General features: G+C 35.3%; 1 protein-coding gene across 1 annotated transcript in view; it reads left to right on the top strand.

The window, feature by feature from the left end:
- srgap3 (SLIT-ROBO Rho GTPase activating protein 3) overlaps positions 1-25,023 on the top strand; it is an 85,456-nt gene that overhangs the window by 26,784 nt on the left and 33,649 nt on the right. The window contains exons 3-6 of the mRNA XM_016565568.1: positions 6,554-6,716; positions 12,537-12,599; positions 21,152-21,337; positions 24,975-25,020. Of these exons, the coding sequence (XP_016421054.1) occupies positions 6,554-6,716; positions 12,537-12,599; positions 21,152-21,337; positions 24,975-25,020 (458 nt within the window). The remainder of the gene's footprint in view (positions 1-6,553; positions 6,717-12,536; positions 12,600-21,151; positions 21,338-24,974; positions 25,021-25,023) is intronic.

Genomic DNA, 25,023 nt, shown 5'->3' with positions numbered 1-25,023 from the left:
GAGAGGATGTCTTCAGTACTTCCTGTAGAGGAACATGAATACATATTGAAGTATTCCAAAGTCATTGAGCATATGCACCGGGATATTAAATTTAAGTGCATGTAAACGTGGTAATTGTTACTTATGGTTAAGTATATTCCCTTGGGTGACAAGCTTATTTAATCAGTGCTAATTTCACTATGGTCAATTTATTAATCTGTACAACATATTAACCCATAAATAATTTATATTAAATATTTTATACATGCTGATCATAGCGATGTGGCATTTATTCACTGAGTATTAATTCATAATCTCATTAATATATAAATCCATACAGATATTGTGTTATAAGTTATGCATGAATTTCATGCACTTGCCTATGGGACAAAGCAGTGCCCACAGTCTGCCAGGACTTTTTTTGACCAGTGCTACAATCATCAAGCGTTGCATGTCAGACCGTCAATGGTACTGTAATGACAATGTACTGTTTGCTACTGATTTGTCTTTAGACTTACATCTATTTATCCATTGATAGCTGCCTTTAAAAAGTAGTGTAAGAAAGTGATGATGGTTTTGGGGTGAGATGCTGCTCTGGTGTAGATGTGGCAGCATGCAGACTACATTTGCTGTAGCCTATTGGACAGAAGCCTGAAATCAAACTGCCCTGCAGTACGTTCCTGCTGCATTCCGCTCCTCGCACGGCAGCACCTGCCTTCCACCTCCGGCCTTCATTCACTCACTGCCAAGCCTCTCAGAGAGCATGCCAAAGCCCTTGGGATCGTGTGTGCTGGGAAAGTGAATCTCTCAGATTTACACATTAAAGGATTAGTTCATCCAAAAATGAAAAATCATTTACTCATACTCATGGCAATCCAAACTCGTGTGACTTTCTTTCTTCTGTAGAGCACAAAATGAGAATAATTTACTGGTCTTTTCCATTCAATTAAGTTTCAAAAAGGATGCCAAAACCCATAAAGTACAATAAAATTTGTTCATATCACCCATACACTGTTTTTCAAGTCATACAGTAGCTTTGTGTAGCCAACAGACTGAAACATAATGAATGTGAATTTGTGGATGATTGTGGAGGGGCGGAGTTTAAACTGACTAAATGGTTGAAGAAGTCTGGCATACATCACCAGAGAGTAGTCTGTTGAGTTAGATCAAGTTCTGACATTTAGATGAAACATTATAAAGTCAAAAATGTAAATTTACATGGATAAATCACTCACAGTAAGATCAATTACATGCATTTACAAAATAGAAAGGGTACATTTTCATTTCATGTTGACTTTAACAGTTGTGACAAGGTCATTGAGTCATTAAGTCATACTTGAAAATAGTATTGATCCAATTCAAGGACAAATCATATCGACTGATTCTGTGAACTGAATTCATGAATGAACCATCACTACCTCTCTCTTGTATGTGCCAATGGGAAACAGAATGATATTTTACACGAATAATGACTTAAATTTTGGTCTGTTTCTCACACAAAGCTGTCATTTGACTTTAAAAGGGAATATGGATGTTTTTATACATATATTTTGCATGTTTTTGACGGCCCCAGTCCTCACTCACTTTCATTATAAAAATGATTGAAAAGTGGCCAGAATATTCTTCAAAAAATTGACCGTTTGTGTTTTTGACAGAAGAAAGAGAGTCATACGGGTTTGGAATGACATGAGGAAGAGTAAAAGATGACAGAATTCCCTATTCCTTTAAAGCCGAGTCCAAATTAAGCGTTCAACGCAGGTCGAACACACACTCTCCTCAGATCTTTTGGCTTTGGTTCCCTGTATATGGCTAATAATGTAAGATTAATGAGGTCAGAGTCATCAGCAATGAGCTTTTGAGCTAATCCTTGTCCTACCATTCACTGCTCTGACAAAATTCTCTCCTCTCTCTCTTTTCCTGTCCTCTCATGGGTCTACAGCTGGGAGCAATCATACATTGGTGGCCTCATTTTGCGTGTTTGTGGATTGGGGGGTGTTATTGATGTGTTGGGGGGGTTGGCGGACCAGCGAAAAATGTGCAATTGCAATTTATTGAAGCTTACTTAAAAGGCGGAAATGCGTTTGAACTGGGGAGCGTGTGCCCCCGTTTCTGTTTCCACTACGGTTGATTCCTGGTGTTAGTTATGTGTGGGGGGGGTTGGCGGACCAGCGAAAAATGTGCAATTGCAATTTATTGAAGCTTACTTAAAAGGCGGAAATGCGTTTGAACTGGGGAGCGTGTGCCCCCGTTTCTGTTTCCACTACGGTTGATTCCTTCCCCTGCTTTTCTGTCAGGAGATAAGCTTCAGCAATCAGCAAGCCACCCCAGACTGGATTAAAAGCTCTTTGATAAAGCTGTATTGGGCTTGGCACACACACACACACACACAAAAACACTTTCTTGAATGAATATTGTGGCAGGCGGCAAGTGCGATTGTATGATTGTGTTTTATGGATTGTGTTGCTATAATGAAGCTAAGAGTGAAGTGATTTTGAACCCCACTGATACTCTGTGTGGGTGTTTTTGAGTACAATACGGATAACTGCTTATTATCGCTTCTTAGCATAGGATTAGAGCTCTTTAGATCTCTTGCATAGCCTTAAAGGTTAGAAAAGACACAATAATACACACTTAAAATGTATCACTTTATCTGTGTCTTACATATGCATACTTGCATGATTCTGTACATTTTAAATTTGTAGTAATATCAATATAAGCTTGCACTTCACACTGATGAATTAAACACACATATCCCTTAAGAAAAAGTTACCATAATTACTTACTCATTCACACTCAGTCATTTCTCCTTTTTTAATCCTTACTGACTCACCAGGCTGCAGAGCTGTGAAGTATTGGAGTCCGAGAGGGTTTTAGAGAGTTGTTTACAAGGATCCGATATGTGGAGATTAAGAACAACATGATGCTTGTTCAGTTCTGACTGAAAACCTCTAAAGATCAGTCTGTTTTGTGGATCAATGGCAGCCATGCACTCGATTGAAGCTGCTTATCACATGTGTTTGTATTTACGTGTGAGGAACTGCAGTATACCTGGTAGAATGAGCTTCTAGAGTGATGTGAAACAATGAGAGACATATCTTTTAGTTTTCAAGTGCTTTCGTTTATAGGAATCATTCACCTAAAAATGAACAATTTGTCATCATTTACTCACTTTCTTGTTGTTCCAAGCCCATATGAATTAATTTCTTCTGTGGAACATATGAGGGTGAGTAAATGATAGAATATTGGAAAACTTTAGTTTGCTACGCTTTAGGATGTGTTACCCCAAATGTACAAAATGATTAAACAAACCCATGCAACTTTTTACAGTCAACCCCACAAAACCATGAACCATCATTCAACTCAGATGCTCTTAATTTAAAAAAATGCTCAAATACTTACCTAAAAAAACATGCAAACTTTTTTTTTGAACATCAAAGGCAAGTGTTTACAGCCAAGATATGAAATTGCGATATTGTGCCAGAGGCTTTCTGAAGACTAAAGTGGCCTACAAAAAGGATATCACCAAATTCCAGAAGCCCCTGTCTCCTGTCACAAATAATCACAGCACAGCACAGTGCGGTAACTGTCTCAAGGCGGCTGTTGTGTGTTAAAACAGCTGACTGTATATTTATAAGCTGAAAAGGACTTTCTATCGACAGATATTTTATTTAAAGTAACATAAGAAGGAAATTGTACATGGGGTCAGGGTTTCTGGAAAGGTGCACAGATTTGTGTTTGTATTTGAGTTTGTGTTCATTGTAGGTATTAGAATCTAGTGAGACTGATTCCTTTTTAATAATTCTGATTCCTAATTATTCTATTTATGATTCTTCTAGTACTTTTGAGAGCATAACGAATGTAATGACTTGCGGTTAATTCAGTAAAACAGTTCAGTGAATCAAGAGCCATTAGACTTATTCACAGTAACTTATGAGCAGACTGATTCATGAGTCTTTTTGACCCATTCATTTTAAGAGATTTACAGATTATTTACTTTTTTTTTTTAAATGCAACAAGCTTTAGATTTAGATCTCCAATGCTAGTTTGATGTGCATTGTTGCTACCCATACCATTTTAACTACACATAGCCTAAAGAAAACATAAGTATGTGAGAGCCTTAGAGCATTGCACTCTTGTTTCAAAGGCTTTGAAAATAAATTTAGAGTTTTATGTGATCTTTGGCCCTTTTTATGGATTATGGACCATGGACATAAAAAAAAAGCAATTGGAGAAATGTGATTATGAATCATATGATCCTTTTTTTCAGGCCTTGATTGTAGAGTCAGAGCAGTGCTTTTGATCTATTTTCTGAATATTGAAAAAAAATGTAAATGAGACTAAAGGAAAAGGGCCCAGAGTATGTCTTTCCGCAGATTTGGATGAAATAAGGCTATTTCTAATCTATTGTAGAGATCTAGCCTATGGCCTAGTGCTACAATTGGCAGTTTCAAAAGCAGAGGCAAAAAAAATCTTTGATCATTTTGCACAGCCACACTTTAAGCCGTTCGTCTTTCAGCTTTCTCAGTGGGCACATTCTTATTTCCTTGCTGCGGCATATGTGTGATCTGGCACATTGCATTACACTTCTTCCTCTTCCTCATTCTTGTAAATGCAGTTCTTATCTTCTGCATATAACATTTATCTTTAAGAGGAATCTATGCATGAACAGACAGTGCTACTTATGCATTTGTGTTTTGCAAGTCATATGACATTCTCATATCTTTTCATTGAGTATTTGCAGCAGTTTAAAATGTCAAAATCAGTTTAAAATGCAATAAAAGCATTAAATGTTATTGTACCATGTTTTACCATGATTTTTGACCTGTCCATTGGTAGGTAATACATAGTTTTTTTTTTTGGATATGCTGTACTGTACCATGGTACAGCATGTATCAAAGTGCTATATTAATACACAACCATTCAAAACCACTGGGGTCAGAAAGATTTTTTCAATCTTTTTGGAGGTGTTTTGTGCTCACAAAGGCTATATTTATTTAATAAAAATATAAAAATAGTAATATTGTGAAATAACTGCTTTCTATTTTAATATATTTTAAAATGTAAATGATTCCTGTGATGGCAGTTTTCAGTGTCACATGATCCTTCAGAAAGCATTAAATTATTTCCTTCTCAGTAAACATGACTTATTATCAATATTGAAAACAGAAATGTGTTTTCTTTCAGAGGTAGCCTGAAAAGTGTGTTTGATGTGGTAACATCAAGTCAAATTAACTGCTCAATACAAGTCAAAATATTATTTATTTATTATTTAATAATAACATGTCTGTATCAACTTGACTACATTAGGATACACTAACAAAAGTCATTTTGGTGGTTCCTTAAAATGTGCACTATTAACATCACCAAACAGAAAAAATAATGTCTGATTTCAAACAGGTTGTCCAAACAGCTGTTTACATTTTTGGGGGAATCAACTTGAGAAATACTTAAAGATGTCTCTATATATTAAGATATGCAGGGTTTGTTTTTGGTAAGCTTGTCATAACCCCAAAGGGTGCTGGTTGGCCTATGCTTCTTTGTTTACTGTTTATCCTTATTTGAGGGCAGATTACAGGGCTAATAACGTTCGCCACATGCAGCAGGGAGATATACGTTCCTCATTAGCGGCGATTAGCATTTCACTAATTCTCGCAAGAGGCCACACTTTGATGTTCTCTCCCTAGTCCAAATGCTCTCTGAAGTAATTGCCTTTGCCTCCAAAGCCTCATCCTGCTATCTCTCGGCTTTCAATACTCACAACTCAGTTATTTATTTTTGCATTCCCTGTTCTTCAGCTTGTTGATTGGTTAAGAAGATAGGATAAGGAAGTGAAGGGTTAGCACCGAACACAAGCTTATGGTCCCAAAAGCTGATTAAGTTCAAGCTAGGATGATTTCTGTCTCGACGTCATTATTTTTAACAGTGGTAAGGTATTAAGTGATCAGTTTGCTGTCAGGTGCCGAGTACTGTAAGTGTGGTGTTGGAGACTTGTTGTATGTGTTGGGAGGGAAAGTTCACCCAAAACGTTGTTCCAAACCTGTGTGAGGTTCTTTCTTCTGTTGAGCGCAAAAGAAGATATTTTTAAGAACCAAACAGTTGACGGTAGCCATTGACTTCCATAGTATTTTTTTCCATATTATGTAATTCAATGGCTACCATCAACTATTTGGTTACCAACATTCTTCAAAATATCTTCTTTTCTGCTAAAAAGAAATTCATACAGGTTTGGAATAACTTGAGAGTGAGTAAATGATGATAGAATTTTCATTTTTGGGTGAACTATACATTTAAATCTGCAATACCACCTATAACAGTGAATAAATACTGTATGACTACATTTGTTAGTTTATAAGAAAATGATAGCAGTAAACAGAAATTATGCACTCAGCAAAGGGGAAAAATGTATTGTGCAGGCCTTGTGAATTTCATTTGACAATCTGACAATTATGGGAAGATGATACGTTATGTGGCGAATAAGCCAAACATTTCAGCGGGAAGGGAAGAAATGCAAAAAAGTAAGCAAGCCCACTTATAACAGTATTTAACATTATTATCCCTTTCTCTGCCCTTCTAGGAAAGAACAACACCTTCTCTCTTCAGTAAACTGCTGGTATCTGGTTTTGAACCAGACTCGAAGAGAAAGCAGAGATCATGCCACACTTAATGATATCTACATCAACAATGTCATCGTTCGCCTGGCTCAGATCAGCGAGGATGTCATCCGGCTCTTCAAAAAGGTCTATAGCTTTGACATTCTTCTTTTTCTTCTCACATCCATTTAAATACCATTATAATCTCATGTCCACTTTTAATTAACAGACACCTCTGTGTTCATACTTGCTATTTGATCAGATTATTAAATTCCAAGAGATTTTTTTTCTTACACAAAATTAGATTAAAAATAGGAAATAATGTTCATTGCATTGTGGGATTCGGTATTGTTTTAATTGCATATACATTTGTATACATCCATGTTTCATTTATTTTTACTAGCTTATATCTCGCAGTTCTGTTTTTTGTTTCTGCAACGGAGTAAAAAAAATTCAAAGGTGACTTTTTAACTCATGATTCTGACTTATTTTCTCAAAATTGTAATTTTATATCTCGCAATTCTGAGTTTGTGTCTCACAATTATGACTTCATATCTAGCAATTTTCTCAGAATTGCGAGGAAAAAATGTCTGAATTGTGTAATTAAAAAGTTGCAAATCTTCCATGGGAAGCACTGAACTTTTCCAAATGTGGGAAATCATAACAACCTTTGCTGCTTCAGAATCATTATTTCACACATTCTTTCACACAGCCAAATGATTTTATACATTTGCATGCAATTTCTTGGCAGACATTTTTCTTAGCACACCAACGTCTCCCTTCTTATTTTAGCTGTTCTGTTGGAATTTTAGGCTGAATTTAAATGCTTGCAGACGTGTGTACGGATGGTATGCGACAAAATGAATGTGCATGTTAAAAGGCATGCTGTCTCACAGGGTGACTACAGCCTATTTATGCACATCCTCTCAGAGTTAAAGTCATACTGTGGCGAGAAGTGCCGCTACTGGCTGTATTCTCCGTGGTGTGACTTATGGGGTCTGGACTATATGAGTTGGAACGCTGTCAACACATAGCCTGGATTCCTGTGGTGTAATCCAAACACTACTAGCGTGTTTACACCTGGCTGCTTTTCCTGTAGGTGAGGCCCTGTGCTTCCAGCCGCCATTCATAGGAGAGTGGTTCTGTGAGGTGACTGTGAACCAATAAAACACACCTAGAGCACCATGGGAAGCTGTTAATTGCTTGCAGTGAGTGTACTCAAGGTCACCTAAGATACCCTACTCTGTATGAATGCATGCTTGAGTGCTGCTGTGATGTGACAGGCTTATATTTATAAACAGGTCTGCATATCTTTACAGATTTCCTGATTTGACTCTAATTCACTTTCAGTTCGATGTGATTCAGAATACGGTTCATTTTGATTCAATTTTGATTCATTTTGGCATATTACAGTTAGAATGTCCAAAAAGATTTTTTTTTCAGCTAATGTTCTTAGAAATATAGAGAACCTTCTAATTTGCCATTATGAACGCCATTAATAATTTTTTTTTACAAATATCATCACCAATAATCATACATATTAATAATATGTGGATATAAAATAAAATTGCCTTTCTAGTGTCAAACTTTTATAACTAGTAAAAATTAGGGATGCGCCGATCCGATATTTTTCTCAGATCGGTCAGAGAGGGCCGATCCAAATCCAAGATTTTGTTTATGATAAATTTTTGTCATAGATTATAAATATACATAGGCCTATATTTTTTCATATTTATTGTTTATTTTATTTTTCTTTATAATGAAGTAGTCTGTATCTAGTAGATTGTGAAAGAATGATTATCAGTTCCACACACAGAGATATATAAATTCTACTTTTATTTAAATGAGGGAAAAAAACTTCACTGGTATCGGATCGGTATCGATATCGGCCAATACCGAACCCTAGGTATCGGAATCGGTATCGGAGGCGAAAAAGGCGGATCGGAGCATCCCTAGTAAAAATGATAAACTCATAAACACTTCACTTTAATATGTGACTCTTTTTTAATGATTCAATAAAAGGACTGGCTCAAAAGAGTCATTTCAGTTCAGTTCAGTTAATTTTATTGTCATTCTATACATCTTGACACATGAGAACGAAATATGTACTCAGGTTCATGAGTGTATTCATAAAATTAACATATTATACTACAAACGTACACTAATACAATACTTGTTCATGAATGGAACAACACTTGATGTGTTGTACAGTGTGTTTTTGATTCACTAAAATTAACCGAAGTTGTTCAGAAATGTCATATTTTATAATTATATTTACAACACTGTGGCAATAGAACATACTCACAGTTTATAATATAATTATTAAATTTCAATATGTGATTTTTAAGGATATTTTTGATAACTTTTGGTACTCTTGTACAGTTGGATCACTCCTTGATGTCCAGTGTAAAATATGGGTCCTAAAACCAAAGCAGTTGAGAATCACTAGTCTAGCAACATGAGTCTGCTGTCTGGAATGATAATGAATAGCCTTCCTTACATCCTTAAGCTCTTATTTTAACTTTTTCTTTAATTACATGTGTGACACATTCAATAGTAGTTAGTAAACACTAACAGCAGTTTTGTCCACGTCAGAGGATTCCAGCACACAGTGAGATGAGAAATGTACACCTGAGGTCAGCGAAACCTTTCGCTGGTGGGTCGGATGAGGATGAATGAGCAGCAAAAACTAGGAAACATGTATTGTAGCTTGACAGCATTTTGAATGCTCTTATACTAGTGTTACCAGCAGCAAGAGACTGCAGTGTGTCAGTGGCTTTGACTCTTTCATAATTTTGCATCATGGGTTTCCACTGAGAGCTGTTGCGCTGTGAGTGTGATGTATTCAGTAATACTGATTCTCAATCCCCATGGGCCGTAATAATGCCTGATTTGGCTCAGCAAAAGCATGAATTTGGAGTGGGTTTGTGAGAAGATAAAGAAAAAGGGAACACCTCATTATAAACAAGATATAATGTCCTGTCTTGTTAAGCAATTTTCGCTTGGTAATAATTTCATGTTTTTTCTCTGAACATATGACCCAGGCATTTATTGTTAATTTTTTACATTGTATTTATTTATTTATATATTTGTATTTATGTAATTTTTTTATTTTATTTATGTCTTTAAAAAACAAAATATTTAATAGCAATAATAATAATAATAATCTTTAAAAAAAACACTAATAAATAAACGGTTAAATGTAATCTTACATTAAAAAAAAAATCAAAATAAATATCAGTTTTTTTATACTGTATGATATATTCTTGTGATGCCTCAATTCACTTGTAGCAAATTCTTGATTTTATTTTTATTTTTAATATACTTTAATTTACAAAATAGTAAGCAATTAGAATATTGGACATCTCATTGGGTATCTGCAATAGCATGAAATTGCTTATTTAAATATTTAAATTTAATATGGGAACATTCCTGAATATAAACATTTCTCGTCAAATTCTTTAAAAAAAAAAAAAAAAAAAATCATAGTTTTTTACTAATTCTTAGCTATATTATCCATATTAATTCTGTACTCAAATAAGTCTCCTGCCATTTAATCTCTTTCATCAGATGTTGTGCTATATTGAGTCTATATGTTTCCTAAAAACAAAATCAACACATATACATGAGGTGCTTGAGGCCCGTATGAGGTAAGGTGCTTATCCCATTAGAATGGATGACTAGATGTGTAAATTGGTTGCAGGGATAAGTGCGCGCGGTTTTGTGACAAATGAGGACATAAATTTGTATAATGACAAGGGTATGACATAGGTATTACAAGGAGAAGGTGACTTTTCAGGACATTACCCCATGTCCCCACTTTTCAAAACGCTTATAAATCACACAGAATGGAGTGTATTGAAAATCTGAAATAGCACAAAGTTTCCTGTGAGGGGTAGGTTTAGGGGTAGGGTTGGTGTAGGACAATAGAATATACGGTCTGTACAGTATAAAAACCATTACGCCTATGGGATGTCCCCACTTTTCACAAAAACAAACCTGTGTGTGTGTATGTGTATGTACACATTCATGTGAAGAGAGAGATTATTTTTTATCCCTAAGCACAGGCCTGACTACTCATGCTGTAGCCTCATCATTGCATCAAAATATCACAAAATGTCCTTTGTGCAGGACGGATCATTCCAGTAGCTTGTGGTGTAGTGTTATTTTAGTATTATTTATATACAGTATTTATTAATAATTTTAATTAGCTTTTATTTTTATATTTATATTTTCAACTATCATTTTAATTTAAGTTCCGGCTTTATTAATTTGATTGTGTTTTTGTCTTTTGTCCAATATTTTTGGTTAGGTTTATTTTTATTTCATTTTTAGATTTAGTAATAATTGTACTTATTTCAGTTAGCTGCCAAGGCAGTGTTTCTAATTTTTGTTGAATGTTTTTTTAAGTAAAAAATTTTCAACTAATATTTATATATTTTTTCAGCTCTATTTTAATTCCTGAAATCAATTTTTTGATAGTTTTAGTTTCAGTCAACAATAACAACTTTAGAAAAATCAGTGTTTTACGTGCCATTTGATATCATTTTATGTGTTGTTTTCTTTTTGTACTATGCAAGGTTTTGTCATCGGATTTGTTTTCTTTTTTGAGCCTCCTCAGAGAAATGCACCATTCCTACGCACAGTTTTTGAACAGTTGACAGGAAAGGTGATGCTTGTACCTGTAGACTCTGTGGGCATGGGAGTTTTACCAGACTTTTGTTGCGTCTGAATGTGTCTGTCTGGGCCAGTCTCTGTCTTTTGTGCCTAATGAAAAAAACTTGTGCTTGCAGTGAACAGTTTCCAGCTTCCCTGGAGTTCTTGCCCTCTAATATCTGCCAGATTGTGCCTCTGACTTAAGAGTTAAATGCACTACATTCTCTCAGCTCACACGGCGGCAGGTGTGCATGTAAGCAGGAGTAGCTATGCTGGTGGGAGGAGGTACAGAATGTTTTTCTCCTCTCGTAGAGTTGTCTTCTTTCCCGTTAACTTGTTTATAGCATTATTAAATTATTATTTTCCCACAGGAATGCATAAGCAGTTTTCAGTGTCACAGTCAGAGTATCTGAATTAGCCTGGTTCCTGTCTGAACCACTGTTTACAAAAACGCAGGAAATGATGCTGAAGAGGTTATTTGAAAAGCGTTGTATCAAATGATCGATCGATTGAAAACATGAGCCTTTTTGGCTATTGTGACAATATAGTGTGGTCACCATACAGCAATGAGAAACATGAAGCCTTCAGCCTGATGATGATAGAACATCCAATTAAACATTCAATCAACCAGTACTGAACCCCTAAATATTCACTCATAGTCATCTTTGTCAAACCAAGCTGCTTTTTTAAATTCATTTATTATTTATTTATTTATTTGGTAACACTTTAATATAGGGACCAATTCTCACTATTAACTAGTTGCTTATTAGCATGCATATTACTAGCATATTGGCTGTTTATTAGTACTTATAAAGCACATATTCTGCATGAACATATTCTACATCCTTAATCCTACCCAATACCTAAACTTAACAACTTACTAGGCAGTAATTAGGAGTTTACTGAGGCAAAAGTCGTAGTTAATAGTTAATTAATATTGGACTTTAAAATAAAGTGTGCCATTTATTTATTAAAACCATATCTTGGTTATGTATGTTTGTGATGCTTGGTAGGTTATATAAAAGACATGTGTTCCTCATATTACCAGTCTACAAAAAGGGGAAAACAACATCTTTAACATGACACCATCAAAAAACATGGGGTTGTAAAAATTATTAATGGAACTGAATTTGCAATACTTGTTGTCTGGCAACTAGGAAATGAGTTTTTAATGTTTCTAGATGTTTCTGTACTTTTTTTTGTTGTTTTTGAGTATATTCTAATCTATAATGTATTGTTACTGCAGAGTTTAGAGTTTGACTAATTTGTGACCCATTTTGTGTATTTTTTTTATTTTTGTGTATGTTGCAGAGTAAAGAAATTGGCATTCAGATGCACGAGGAGCTGGTGAAAGTGACAAACGAGCTGTACACTGTGAGTATAATGACTCTCAATCTCTCTCTCTTTATTTTTCCTTCTCTATTTTTCTCGCTCTCCCTCTGAATGGAGCTCTCACCCGCTGTGTCCTGCCATGCACCATGGAAACGCTGACTCTCTTGCCAAAAACAAAAACAATTGGCTGTGCGACAATTTGGAGAAGAAAGAAACTGTTGCTTCACATAGTTTTCTATTAAAGGATGGGAAGCTGAATCAAGGGATTTTTTTCAGGGAATGAAGCAAGTGGTACTATTTGCGATAGTGCTAGTGATGGGAAAATAGTAGATTGATAGAGTCGCCTGGTAGAGCTTCATAGTAGGCACATCTTAAATTACATCCACATTGCATTTTAATTTGCTTCAGAATCTGGGTCATTAGAAGCCAAAATCCTGCTTTAGTTTCTCTTACATCAACCAAGATGCAGCCTCTTTCTTTGGGCCTCTCAGTGTTTCTCCCTGGATGAAATCCAAGCTACCTCTACAGAGGAGCAGGCTGAGATTAATGTTGTCACCCATGACAGGACATCAGAGGGAGATTCTTCTCCATCGCTCGACCTATTCCAGATGTCCCCTTTGCATCTTTATGCAGGTGGCATAGTAAAATATCTCACCCGTATCTCTGGATAAAACTAGCCACAGTATAGCTCATATGATCCTTCTCCTGTTGTGTCATCTCTTGACTACGGTTGTAAATTGCAGTGTCAAAAAAGTCTAAAATGTGGTTGTACCCCACCTACCATATAAAGATCTGAAACAATAAAACATAGTCCTAAGCCATTCTTAAATCCTTACGAGAACAGATATGATACTTATGAATCAGGAATACACTGTTACTTCCTTTAAATTGTTGAAACGCACACATATGCGGTTTGGGATCAGGCGCTCTGACGCTGATGTGTTTCAAGGTCACTGACAGGGAGTGTAATGTATCACTGGAGAAGACATGGGAGAGGATCATTATCCTTCCCCTGCCACCCTTCCTCTTTTTTTCCTCAAATAGAGCCTGTCAGGATACCGAATCCCTGCAGAAAGAGCTAAATTATTACGTTCTGCATCATTGTGGTCACAAAATATTTAGTATGTAATTTCTCTGCTAAGTAGACACAGAAATGTGGGCTTTTGTATTATACTGTTTTATTGGAGTATAGGCTGTGTGCATTGTGCAATGCTATCAGTTTTGATGATATATATGAATGTGCATGTTCATATATACACACACACACACACACATAGTGTAAAATAAGTATTTTGTTCTGCAGTTTTGCCATTTTTAATTCAGCAGTCTTACATTTCATTTATTTTAAACATGAAGCATACATTTTTTATATACAATTTTAAATGTCAGTGTCTGTTCTTTTCCCATGTATTGGTAGGTCGTAGGTTCACCATTAACATAAATTATTCAACAGTCTGAGGATTATGCTAAACAGTGTTATGAATATCACAAATTTTGTCTCACTTTGCAAACTTCTATATAACGTTTGCTTGACAGAGCATAGTGACTTGCTTCTGATCAACTGTTCTTGATATACAGCTTGACAATAAAAATGAAAGAGAGCCTGCACTAGAAGCCTTAAGTATTGATCCCTCTTGATCGCTTCCTGTGGTTTGAGTTATGTGTTCTGAATGTAGAATAAGAAATATAAATGTAAAGCTTCTGACAGTCCCAATGTGCAATGTGAAATTTCTGCATTAGTTTTGCAATGTGTTTGTGAATTAGGATGATCAATGGTTCTTGACTTTCTTTCTTGGGTATTAAAGCAAGGCGCTACAGGCAAAATCACTGTTTTTTTTTTCATGCACTGGTCAATTTTGAGATTTTGTGCTATTTTGCTTCCATAACATATCAGTCGTCTTTCAGACTACACTCTAAAAAATGTTGGGTTAAATATAACCCAGCGCTGGGTTAAAAAGGGACAAACCCAGCTATTGGGTTGTTTTGACCCAGAGGTTGGGTTGCTTTGACCCAGCGGTTGGGTTCAAAACAACCCAACCGCTGGGTTCGTCCCTTTTTAACCCAGCACTGGGTTATATTTAACCCAGCATTTTTTAGTGTGTAGTGGAATGAAAACATCCAAAATACACATTTAAGTGTTTATTGTCTATTTACGTCTGTACATTTCAATTAAAATATATCTTCAAAGCCTGTTTTCTCAAAGTGAGTGAAATCTCCATTTCAGTATAGTACATACAACAAACTTTACAGTTTTTATTCCTATAATAAGGGTTGTACAGAGTGGTTTGTTTATATATCATTCGCCTGATTTATATAGCATTTTGTTCCTGAAAACATGGTGATTTATTTTTCTATCTGTTGACAATATGTTCTGATTTATGGAGTGATAAAAAGAGATATCTAAAATCCCCTCTGTAAAACCTTTAACTCCCCCATGTCAACAAAACAACAAGCAAGAAAAACAAGAATTTTGAACCTGGCTTAATCTAATGTCTAGATTTCTGTTCTAGAAATGTATGCAGATGAGTGCATATCTAATTATACAATGACTCATTTGTGTATTTAAATATAACATTTCAGAAAAATTTTAATACAAAACAGTTGTCTTAATGTACTGTGATTAATCAGCTGGGGAAAGTATGGCGATATCTATGAATTAAAATGTTCACCCAGTACAGTCTTCTATGTGCAAAGTCTATGAAATCTGTCAATCAGATTAAAAACCAAAATTGCATTTATTTCTTTTTAGTTCCATCTGAGAAGCTTGAAAACTTTAAAGTAGTGTTTGCTGTTATTTTTGTAATGGAAAGTTCTGTGGATTTTGCACACAGTTTGTGGAAAGTGAAAGCTCAGCAGCTTTTGCCTGTGAACAGGCCTATAACAAATGAGAGCTGAAGAACATTGAAATTGGTTGTGTATTGTATTTGAGAACAGAAATCCTTTTTCTAAATGATAGCAAAACAGCTCATTATAAATTCCGCAGCTTTAAGGAAATTAGTGTAGTGCCCTTGCACGAATGTACTTGAAGCTCTATTAGGCATGCTTCTATGCATAAGAATTGGGTGTTGACTTTGGGAGCACCTCCCCAAAGACATTGACATGTGACTTAATTTAATGTGAATTAAATTTGCAGACCTGCAGAATTGCAGACCTTCAAAACCAAAGGAATAATAGGATGTTGTTTCTCTTATTCAACCAGTTTGCATCTCGTACCGCTTTTATGGCATGGTAAACAGGAGAGATCATATTATATTTATTGCAGAAATTGAAGTCCTGCCTTTTTTCCTATTCTTTTATGTTCTGAACAAGATTGTCATTCATTGTCATGGTCCTCTGACTCTTCGGGGTCTTGAAGGCATCAGCCTGCATGCAATGCAGAGGATCAGTCTAATATGATGAATGAGTCTGTGCAGCCCATTTTGCCAGTCCTTGTCGATCACAAGGTCTTACAAAAGATAGTCTGTTTTTGGCTGGTTGACAGGTAAATAGTTTAGTTGGAATGCCTAAATTTTTCTGCGGTGTTCAAAAAATTGAAATGGTAGCAGTTAGGGTGTGTACCGCAGTACAGAAGCACACAGACGTGCTCCGGGCAGTTTCTGTGGAAATGGAAGTTGTATATAAATCATTGCAAGTTAGTTTAAGGTTTCTGGCTAATGCTCAAATACTGAGCTAATGCAGCTTAGCAAAGGAAGCGAGACTATCCTTGCACAGCTCTCGGACAAACTTAGGCCACAAAACCTCATTGGTGTTCGATGTGAGAATAAATGTTTTGTGAGTTCTTCAACCTAAGAATTGTGAGAATGTGTTTCATGTGGTAACATGTAAACTGGTGATTTTTAAAAGCAAATATTTTGCTTTAAAACAGATGGTTTAAGCAGTGATTTTTATGTTTGTTTTGTTTTGTGAAATATTTCCTTAAAATAATGTTTTAGTAAAAATAGCAATTTAGTCACAGCTAAAGATTTTACATTTTTATAAAATTTTCTATATACATTTATATATATTATATATACATATAAACTGTTTTAAAATGTTAAATATTACCCTCTCCTTTGTGAATATACTGTACAAGATTTACTGACGCTAGCTGTGACTGTTATTTTATTAAAAATCTGAGTTACAGTTAGTGGCCAGGACCATGCAAAGGAAGGGGGTCAGGGGACAGAGGTAGACCAGGGAATGAGAGCGGAACCGGCAGGGTGGAAAGGATGATGAGTAAATGACTAACAGGTGATCATGATCTGAAATGACTAACAGGTGATCATGATCTGAAATGACTAACAGGTGATCATGATCTGAAATGACTAACAGGTGATCATGATCTGAAATGACTAACAGGTGATCATGATCAGAACAGAAATGACAGGCAAGGGACTATGGGAAATGGAGTTCAAAACATATAACAGAAACGGGAGAGCGCCCTCAAGTGGCCAGTCCAGGGCACCACAACCAGACACTGTGACAGTTTCGGAGTTGCTATAAGCTACTGTTTTCATAAAACACACCATAGATTTTTATAGAAACCATATTTAGTTTGATGTAACCACAAGGAGGAGTATTACATGTGTATTACATGTGATCTTACTACAAAATACCACAGTTAAACTATGGTTATTTTGCAAGCTACATATTTTCATCAGATCTGTACCAGAGCAGAATTTGCCATCCTATTAAAAATCTTTTGCGTGAGACCTTTTTACATTTTATTTAAATATTTTCCCTAATTACAACAACATGTATACCATAAGTACATGTGTTTAAAAAGATCCCACTGCTGTATCTAATGTCAATCTTGCCCAAGTGTTGCTCTTTACAGCTTAGGTCATCTCACCTTAACATGCCTGTAAATACAATTTTGATGCTGGAGGTTTGCCAGCCATGTCCATCAAACATGCTTGTAAACATGTTCCTTTGCTGTGTTCTCTTTGTGGGGCATGAGCTGATGGGTGACAGCTTGGGGAGGAGCTGAGTGCTAACCTAGATTTTCTCCTGCACTGGAGTGCATAGATCCTGTCAAATTTACTCACCCGCTCAGTATTTTTATTGGTAATAATTTCACCCTGCCTGCAGATTTAAGATTGTGTCACTTTGAGTGTTGTACTGTTTAGCCTTCTTTGTGTCATTGAAAATTATAAAATAATGTCATTGAATTCTGATGGATCAGTTCTAAGTTGTATTATTTGGTTATAATGTTACATGCTGATGTGTGTAAGGTTTGTATGTAATATTCCATGCAGCATAGAACAGAATAGGATAGGATAGAATAGGCGGTTGTTTTAATGGTCTCTTCAAGCATGCATACTGCAGATTCTAGCACATTTGCCCTCCATCAACCTTGTAATGGCTGCATCGTTTACACAACTGCATGTGAAATGCCAGAGAACACCATCTAAGAATCGGTTAGCTTGAAGACATTTCAGACTGTGTATGTTTACTAGACCCTGTTAAAAGAGCTGGTGATCTGTCCGGAGCCAGACACAGCTTGCACTTCTCTGAGAAACATCCTTTGCATCCTCTTCCTAATGAGCCTGAGGAAACAGCTTTTTCCATCAGGGAATACTATAGGGACATTGGGCCTGGATCCTGTGTAACGTTTAATGACTGGAACATGTTATATTAGTTCGAAGAACAAAGCTAATGGTGTAAGTGTATTGAATTTAGAGCATTTAACATGGCTTCCTCATGTGTATGTCAATATTTTGAAGTATTTGTGACTAAAATTGTTCATATTTTATGGTGCAGTTGATCTTATTCATAAAGGTATTCATCAAAGAAAACTGAAAGAAGTATTTTTTTTGTTTCCACAAAAAAATATTAAGCAGCAAAACTGTTTTCAACATTGATTTCCGAAGTCTGGAGAAATGCCTGCTGATTTTAAGTTTGCCATCACAGGAATAAATTACATTTTTAAAATATGCTGGAAAAGAAAACGGTTATTTTAAATTGTAATAGCATTTCACAATATTACTGTTTTTACTTTATTTTTGTTTAAATAAATGCAGCCTTGGTGAGCATAAGAAATTTCTTTTAAAAACATTTTTAAAAAATCATACAGACCTCAAGCTTAGAAAATTAGTGTATGTCATATTGATAGAAGGTAACATTTGTATTTTTTTTATATTCAGTTTATTATTCAGAAATAAGAGTGTAGATAATAATATTGTAAATACTTGCTCTGACTTTGATTCTTTAGAGGTTTTTTTTCATGATTTGTCAGATTTTGGTACAATTCACGTTTCATATAACATTTTGATCATTTTTGATGCTCAAATTTAATTTTTAGGTAATACATGTACACATAATTGGATATCATTATAGTTATTTCAGTTATTATTATCAGTTATTAAATTCAGTAAATGGTGCATTGAATTTGCATTTTTTGATTGCTACACCCCTAAAGTAAATCATTCACAATTGTGATCCACAAAAGAAAGAAAGTTTTATGGTTTGAGAATTACATGAGGGTGTAAGTAATGTCAGAATTAAAATTTTGGGTAAACATGTCCTTTTATTGGTTAAAGCCATAGCCATTTATAGGTTAACCTCCACAAAAAGTGTAAACGTGGTGGCTGTGGTGCTTTCAAAGTGTTGTTTGTTTGAGCAGTTTTATATGTTAACTTTCAATGCTGTAAATTTGAGACAGGACTACTTGTTTGTCCAAATAATGGACAATGGGGGAAAACCTGGACACAGACAATTATTTTTTGCTGTTGAATTTTATATTGGAGCAGCACAGACACATTTCTCCTTTAAATCACAGAGGAAGCAGCACTAAAAGCATGCATAGTGCCATCGTGCGGACGCACTTGATGACCTCCTCTGGAATGATCAGATGATCTGTGGGTGTGAAGTTAGAGTGAAATAGCTGAGTGTATGTACATTAATGTCAGGGTCGGTGCAGATGAGCAGTCTGTGGACGCTTGCAGGCTGGCTGATTTAATAAGCGTTTTATTGAAAACACCATCAGACAGGCATCTGCCGGCTATAAGGAGTGGGAAAAAGCTGGGCAATGGTGCAGTGAACCCCCCTCCCCTTTCACTTGCTCTGTTCTATTGTTTGAGCAGAGAGGATAATGGGGCTGAATAGCAGACTAGGTCACACCAATCAGACATGAGGTAAAACAGTTTACATAGTTGCGAACACCTCAGTCATACAGAGAGCTCTGTCATCGGAGTCTGCAAAATGTGCGGTTTTGTTTGAATCAGCTTTGTGTTTCATACACACTTCCTTCAGAATCTCATTGTCCTTAGATCGTCCCCTCCTTCAGCCTCTGTCATCCCGGGCTTGAATGGAAGGCTTGGGCTTGGTGGAAAGAGGCATGATTATGGAAACTTCTGCTGCCAAGTCCATACCCCTATGCATATTCATGAGGTGATCTGCTCTGTAGAGCTGACGGGAATACAACTGATCCTTCTCAACTGAGACCTGCACAGCTTCTCTGGAATAAAACTAGTTTGGAGATCATTTCAAGGAAGTGTCAGGATTGAGTTATTTTGTATCACCAAGGAAAATCATAGATGTCTTCGTTTTGAGTAAATGTGAGAATAACATTTATGAAATGTTTCATTTTGTTGTTTGACATTTAAAGCCTTGGGTTGTTTCTGCAGTACATATTCTCATTTACATTTTTATGAAAGTTCTAGTATAATTCAGGATTTTGTCCCACATAAACTGGAAGTGTACAAGTTTTTTTTCAGTGTTTGTTACTTTCTTCTGTCCCAGTTTAATGCGCAAAGGTAATACTCTCCTCCAAGGCTGCGTTTATGTAATCAAAAATACAGGAAAGACAGTAACATTACAGTTTAAAATAACTGTTTTCTATTTTAATATATTATAAGGTAATTTATTCCTGTGATGGCAAAGCTGAATTTTACTCCAGCCTTTAAGATTCTTTGAATAATAAAAAGTATATTTACATTTTTATGTAACATTATAAATGTCTTTACTGTCACTTTTTTATCAATTTAGTGCATCCTTGCTGAATAAAAGTTTTAAACAGTGGTGTATTTTTTTTCTGAAAGTATTCCCCTGCACCATAGATCTAAAATATAATTTGTGCTTTCAGTATTCCAACACACTCTAAAAAATGCTGGGTTGGTTCAACCCAACTTTGGGTCAAATATGGACTAACCCAACTTTTGGGTTAAAAATTTAATGTACAAATTTAACCCAACGGTTGAGTTAGTCCATATTTGATCCAAAGTTGGGTTGAACCAACCCAGCACTTTTTAGAGTGCAGTTTTGATGTCACTGATGCCAAACGCCATTGGTGTAATTATGTGAAAATGTCAATGAAATTTGGCAGGATAATGGAAGATTATTAGCTTGTTCAAAAATGTTTTTAAAACATCGCTGACAGGATTTTAAATGGCATTTTTCTGAAGCAGGATTTCAGACCAATGAGATTTTGGAGTGGGCGGGGCAACCAAGTGAAACAGCAGAAATGAAAATCAAACTATCTGCGAATATCATTTGTTTTCACAGTTAGTTAGGACAAAAACTCACATGACAGAGATTTTCTCATTACCCATCTGGTTAGGATATAGTGTGATGCTGTTAAACTAGTCTTTATAGTATTTTATATCATCCTACAGGTGATGAAGACGTATCACATGTATCACACGGAGAGCATCAGTGCAGAAAGCAAGCTGAAGGAGGCCGAGAAACAAGAGGAGAAACAGTTTAGCAAATCTGGAGACCTCAACGTCAATCTCCTGCGCCATGAGGACCGACCCCAGCGCCGCAGCTTGGTCAGGAAGATTGAGAAGATGAAGGAGAAGGTGAGATTACTCTGGTGAGCTTGCGGCAGAGCTCATAATGCTCAGTAGAGTGACTCATAATGCCTCCCTGCTTTTATTAAACCAAAGGGCCATTGCAGCCTAGAATCACATTCATTTCTTCTCCCGACACTCTCAAGCAGGATTGTGACCCTTTAAGAGAAAGATTATGTTATTTCAAGTGGTGTATATTATCTCTGCACAATGGAGAATAAAGCTAGCCCTTTGTCACTCCTTGACTTCCTTCAAAAACCACTGTGGAAGGAAGTGAAAGCCCACATTGCATCATCATGACCAATGTCTTTTTATCCAAAGCTACTTTCAGTACTCTTATTAGACAATCCCCCTGGAGGAACCTTGAGTTAAGTGCCCTTGTTCTTGGTTAAGTGCTCAAAAGCACAATGGTGACACCTCTTTGCGAGGATCAAACCAGAAACTTCCGAATGCAATCCCTGAGCTTCGATTGGCAGTAAATGCTGTTCCACACAAACTCTTCTCTTCAAGTGCTCCAAGTTTGGGTCACTTATAATGTTCCCAAACTTGTAATGAGAAGTGCTTATAAATCCTCTTTTCTTCAAGTCTTTTTTTCAACAAATGAGAAGCTTTAATGATTTCCTGCATTTTTCCTTTGAAATAAAAGCTTCATTTAAGACATTTAATTAATTTAATAATAATTTTTTTCTTATATAATTAATTTTTTACAGTGAAATATTACAAAAGTAATACGTTTAATAATTAATATGTTAAACGTATTACTTATATAAACGTATTAACATGTTAAATGTATTACTAATATAAAAATTTATGTTTAATATTTGTATTATTATTATTATTATTATTATATTTTAATACTCTATTTTAAAGTGAAATATTTCAATGGCAATATTTTGTTTAATATTTTTATTTATTTATAATAAAAGTTATATTTATAATAAAATTTTATATAACAGTAATAATAATAATTGTATTAGATTAATATTATTAATATTAATATTATTGTATTAGATGTAATAATTGTAATAGATTTTGTTACAGTAAAATATTACAAGACTAATATTTCTAATTCTTCCGTTTTTATTTAATAATAATAATAATAATAACAATTATTATTATTATTATTATAGTCATATTGATATAATCACTATACATTTTTTGAAATCACATTTGAAATCATGATCACAGTTTTTATTAGGTAAAATCCCAATTATATTTTTTCCCCAAATTGTGTAGCCCTATCATGATAGCATTTTTTTTCTTTATTTCCCGTACACCTAGTAACAAACCCTGACTTCTTCCTAGTTACCTTCTCATCGGCTCTTAAAAGCAGTGCAGGCACTAAGGTTTGAATAAGCCTGATGGATGGGTTTATAAAAATGAATGTGGGCTGAGCTTTATCTAAGAATGGACAATGAGGTCAGTGAGACTGTAGACAGCCTGGAGACTGAATGGCTGACTACTCACACAAACCAGATTCAACATTTCAGGTCAGTGACTTCAGCTGTAAATCATCTAATTCATGCTAATTCATAGTTGGTTCTATGAACTTACAGGAAGCTAACTCATAGTGACTATAGCACCATAAAAAATGTATAAATGAACATTTACGAATATTGTGCTTTTCACATGAGGCAGTTTTCATGTGAATGAATTCGGTTTCCTTTACTAGCCAGCGTGCGCGCTCTCTCACTTTTGCTCTTTGTGTCGCTTTCTTTCTCTCTCGGCTTTTCTCTCTCTCCCTCCCTTCCTCCCCTTTTCAGGCTGCAATGCGTAGAGATGTTGGCATGAACGCCACTCAGCCTCACACTATTTATAACCATGGATGCTCTGTGTTTCTCTCTGCAGCCTGACCTGATTCTGCAGGCTAGCAAACTCCAGCGTGATCTTAGCACACCTGCAAGCCTCAGTGGCCTTAAAGGACTATCAATTACTAGTTTGATTATGTGGAAATACATTTTGAATTTCCAGTTATATTCCAATTGTAGACTGAAATAACTGACAATTATGATTTTTGTCAGAATTGTGCAGCCCTAATTTTTAGATTGAATGTGTATATTACAATAGAAAAAAAAAACAGATACTGCATAATTTATTCAGGTTATATGCTGGTAATCTTTAAACTTAAAACCGATTGCTATAATACAAACCCAGCTAATCATTTTGATTAAAAGGCCTCATTTGAACTCCGGAATGATTTGTGCTGCTTTGTAAGTAGTAATTCACCGATTAAAGAAAGTCCACCCAAAAATGAAAATTTTGTTATCATGTACTCACCATAATGGCTATTTCAAACCTGAATGACTTTCTTTCTTCTGTGGATCATAATGGAAGTTATTTTGAAGTATGTTGGTAACCAAACCATTTCGGTTCCCATTGACTTACATTGTATGGACAAAAAATACAATGCAAATCAATGGGAGCTGAGACTATTTGGTTACCAACATGCTTAAGTTTAAATAATGGTCAGCTTACAGTATATATTGTTCCCGTCATACTTGCTTTTCATTACAGTGATTGTTTATTCACTATCGAACTCAACTCATTTGATCAGTATTCAATTGTTAAATTCAATTGAACTTACATGTACTAATCACTGGTGTTTGTTCTTCATTTAAAGGTGACATATTATGCCCATTTTTACAATATGTAATATAATGGCGCTTTTCCACTGCACGGTACGGCTCGGTACGGTTCACTTTTTGGGGGTTTTCCACTGGGTACAGTACTTGGTACCTGGTACTTTTTTTAGTACCACCTTTTAGTGTAGTGTGAGTTATGATCTCCGTACGCTCCAAAATATATAATATGTTATGTCTTTGAATAAACTATGTAATAGTAATTTAGTATATAGTGGAGACTGAGGCTAGTTTCCTCAAGGGACAGTTGTCACAAGGCTTATCTCAGTAACTGTATCTCTGTAAGATTTTGTGTAGCTCAATCAGTAGAGCATGGTGCTAGCAGCCCCAAGGTCATGGGTTTGATTCCCAGGTAGAGCAAGACTGATAAAATGGATGCTATGCAAGTCACTTTGGATAAATGTGTCTTCTAAATACTAAATGTAAAATAAAAATAAAAAGTAATCAGTCTTCTAGTCATCAGAATTCTATCCTCCAAATTAAAATAAAAGCATGGAAAATGTATCATACTTTTATAATAGCCCCTGTAAGTTACCTTTGTGAAGGTAAATTGAACCCAAAAATTTGCCCTGTGTTCTCAGGACAAGCATATTTTTTTGTAAATATCAGGTTGGGGCAAGTTGTCACATTTGTGTTGGGGTAAGTAACGTGTTTTATGTTTCAAAATATTTCATGTCATTTATTACAATTTCGGTAGGCTATAATAATGGTTTGATATTGTTGTATATCGACTTTTAAAATGTTTTTTCTTGTGTCATGAATTGTTAAAAGCTGAAAACACTTAAGTCTTTAATGAATTTTAAATATACATATGCCATTCCTCTTAAATCAATGTCAAGTTGATATAGTGAGAACTTACTCCATATAGGATTATCAATTACTAGTTTGATCATGTGGAAATACATTTTTGAATTTCCAGTTATATTCCAATTGTAGATTGGAATATTAAATCAGTTAATATTTATTATATTAACTGATTTCTTCTCCATTTTGTTTCCCTTTTCCAGAGGCAAGCCAAGTACTCCGAGAACAAACTGAAATGCACTAAAGCCCGCA

The sequence above is a fragment of the Sinocyclocheilus rhinocerous genome, unplaced genomic scaffold, assembly GCF_001515625.1.
Source record: "Sinocyclocheilus rhinocerous isolate Xijiao unplaced genomic scaffold, SAMN03320098_v1.1 scaffold963, whole genome shotgun sequence".
NCBI lineage: Eukaryota > Metazoa > Chordata > Actinopteri > Cypriniformes > Cyprinidae > Sinocyclocheilus > Sinocyclocheilus rhinocerous.
The sequence above is the reverse complement of the archived record's forward strand: the minus strand, read 5'-3'. Positions and strand labels throughout refer to the sequence as shown.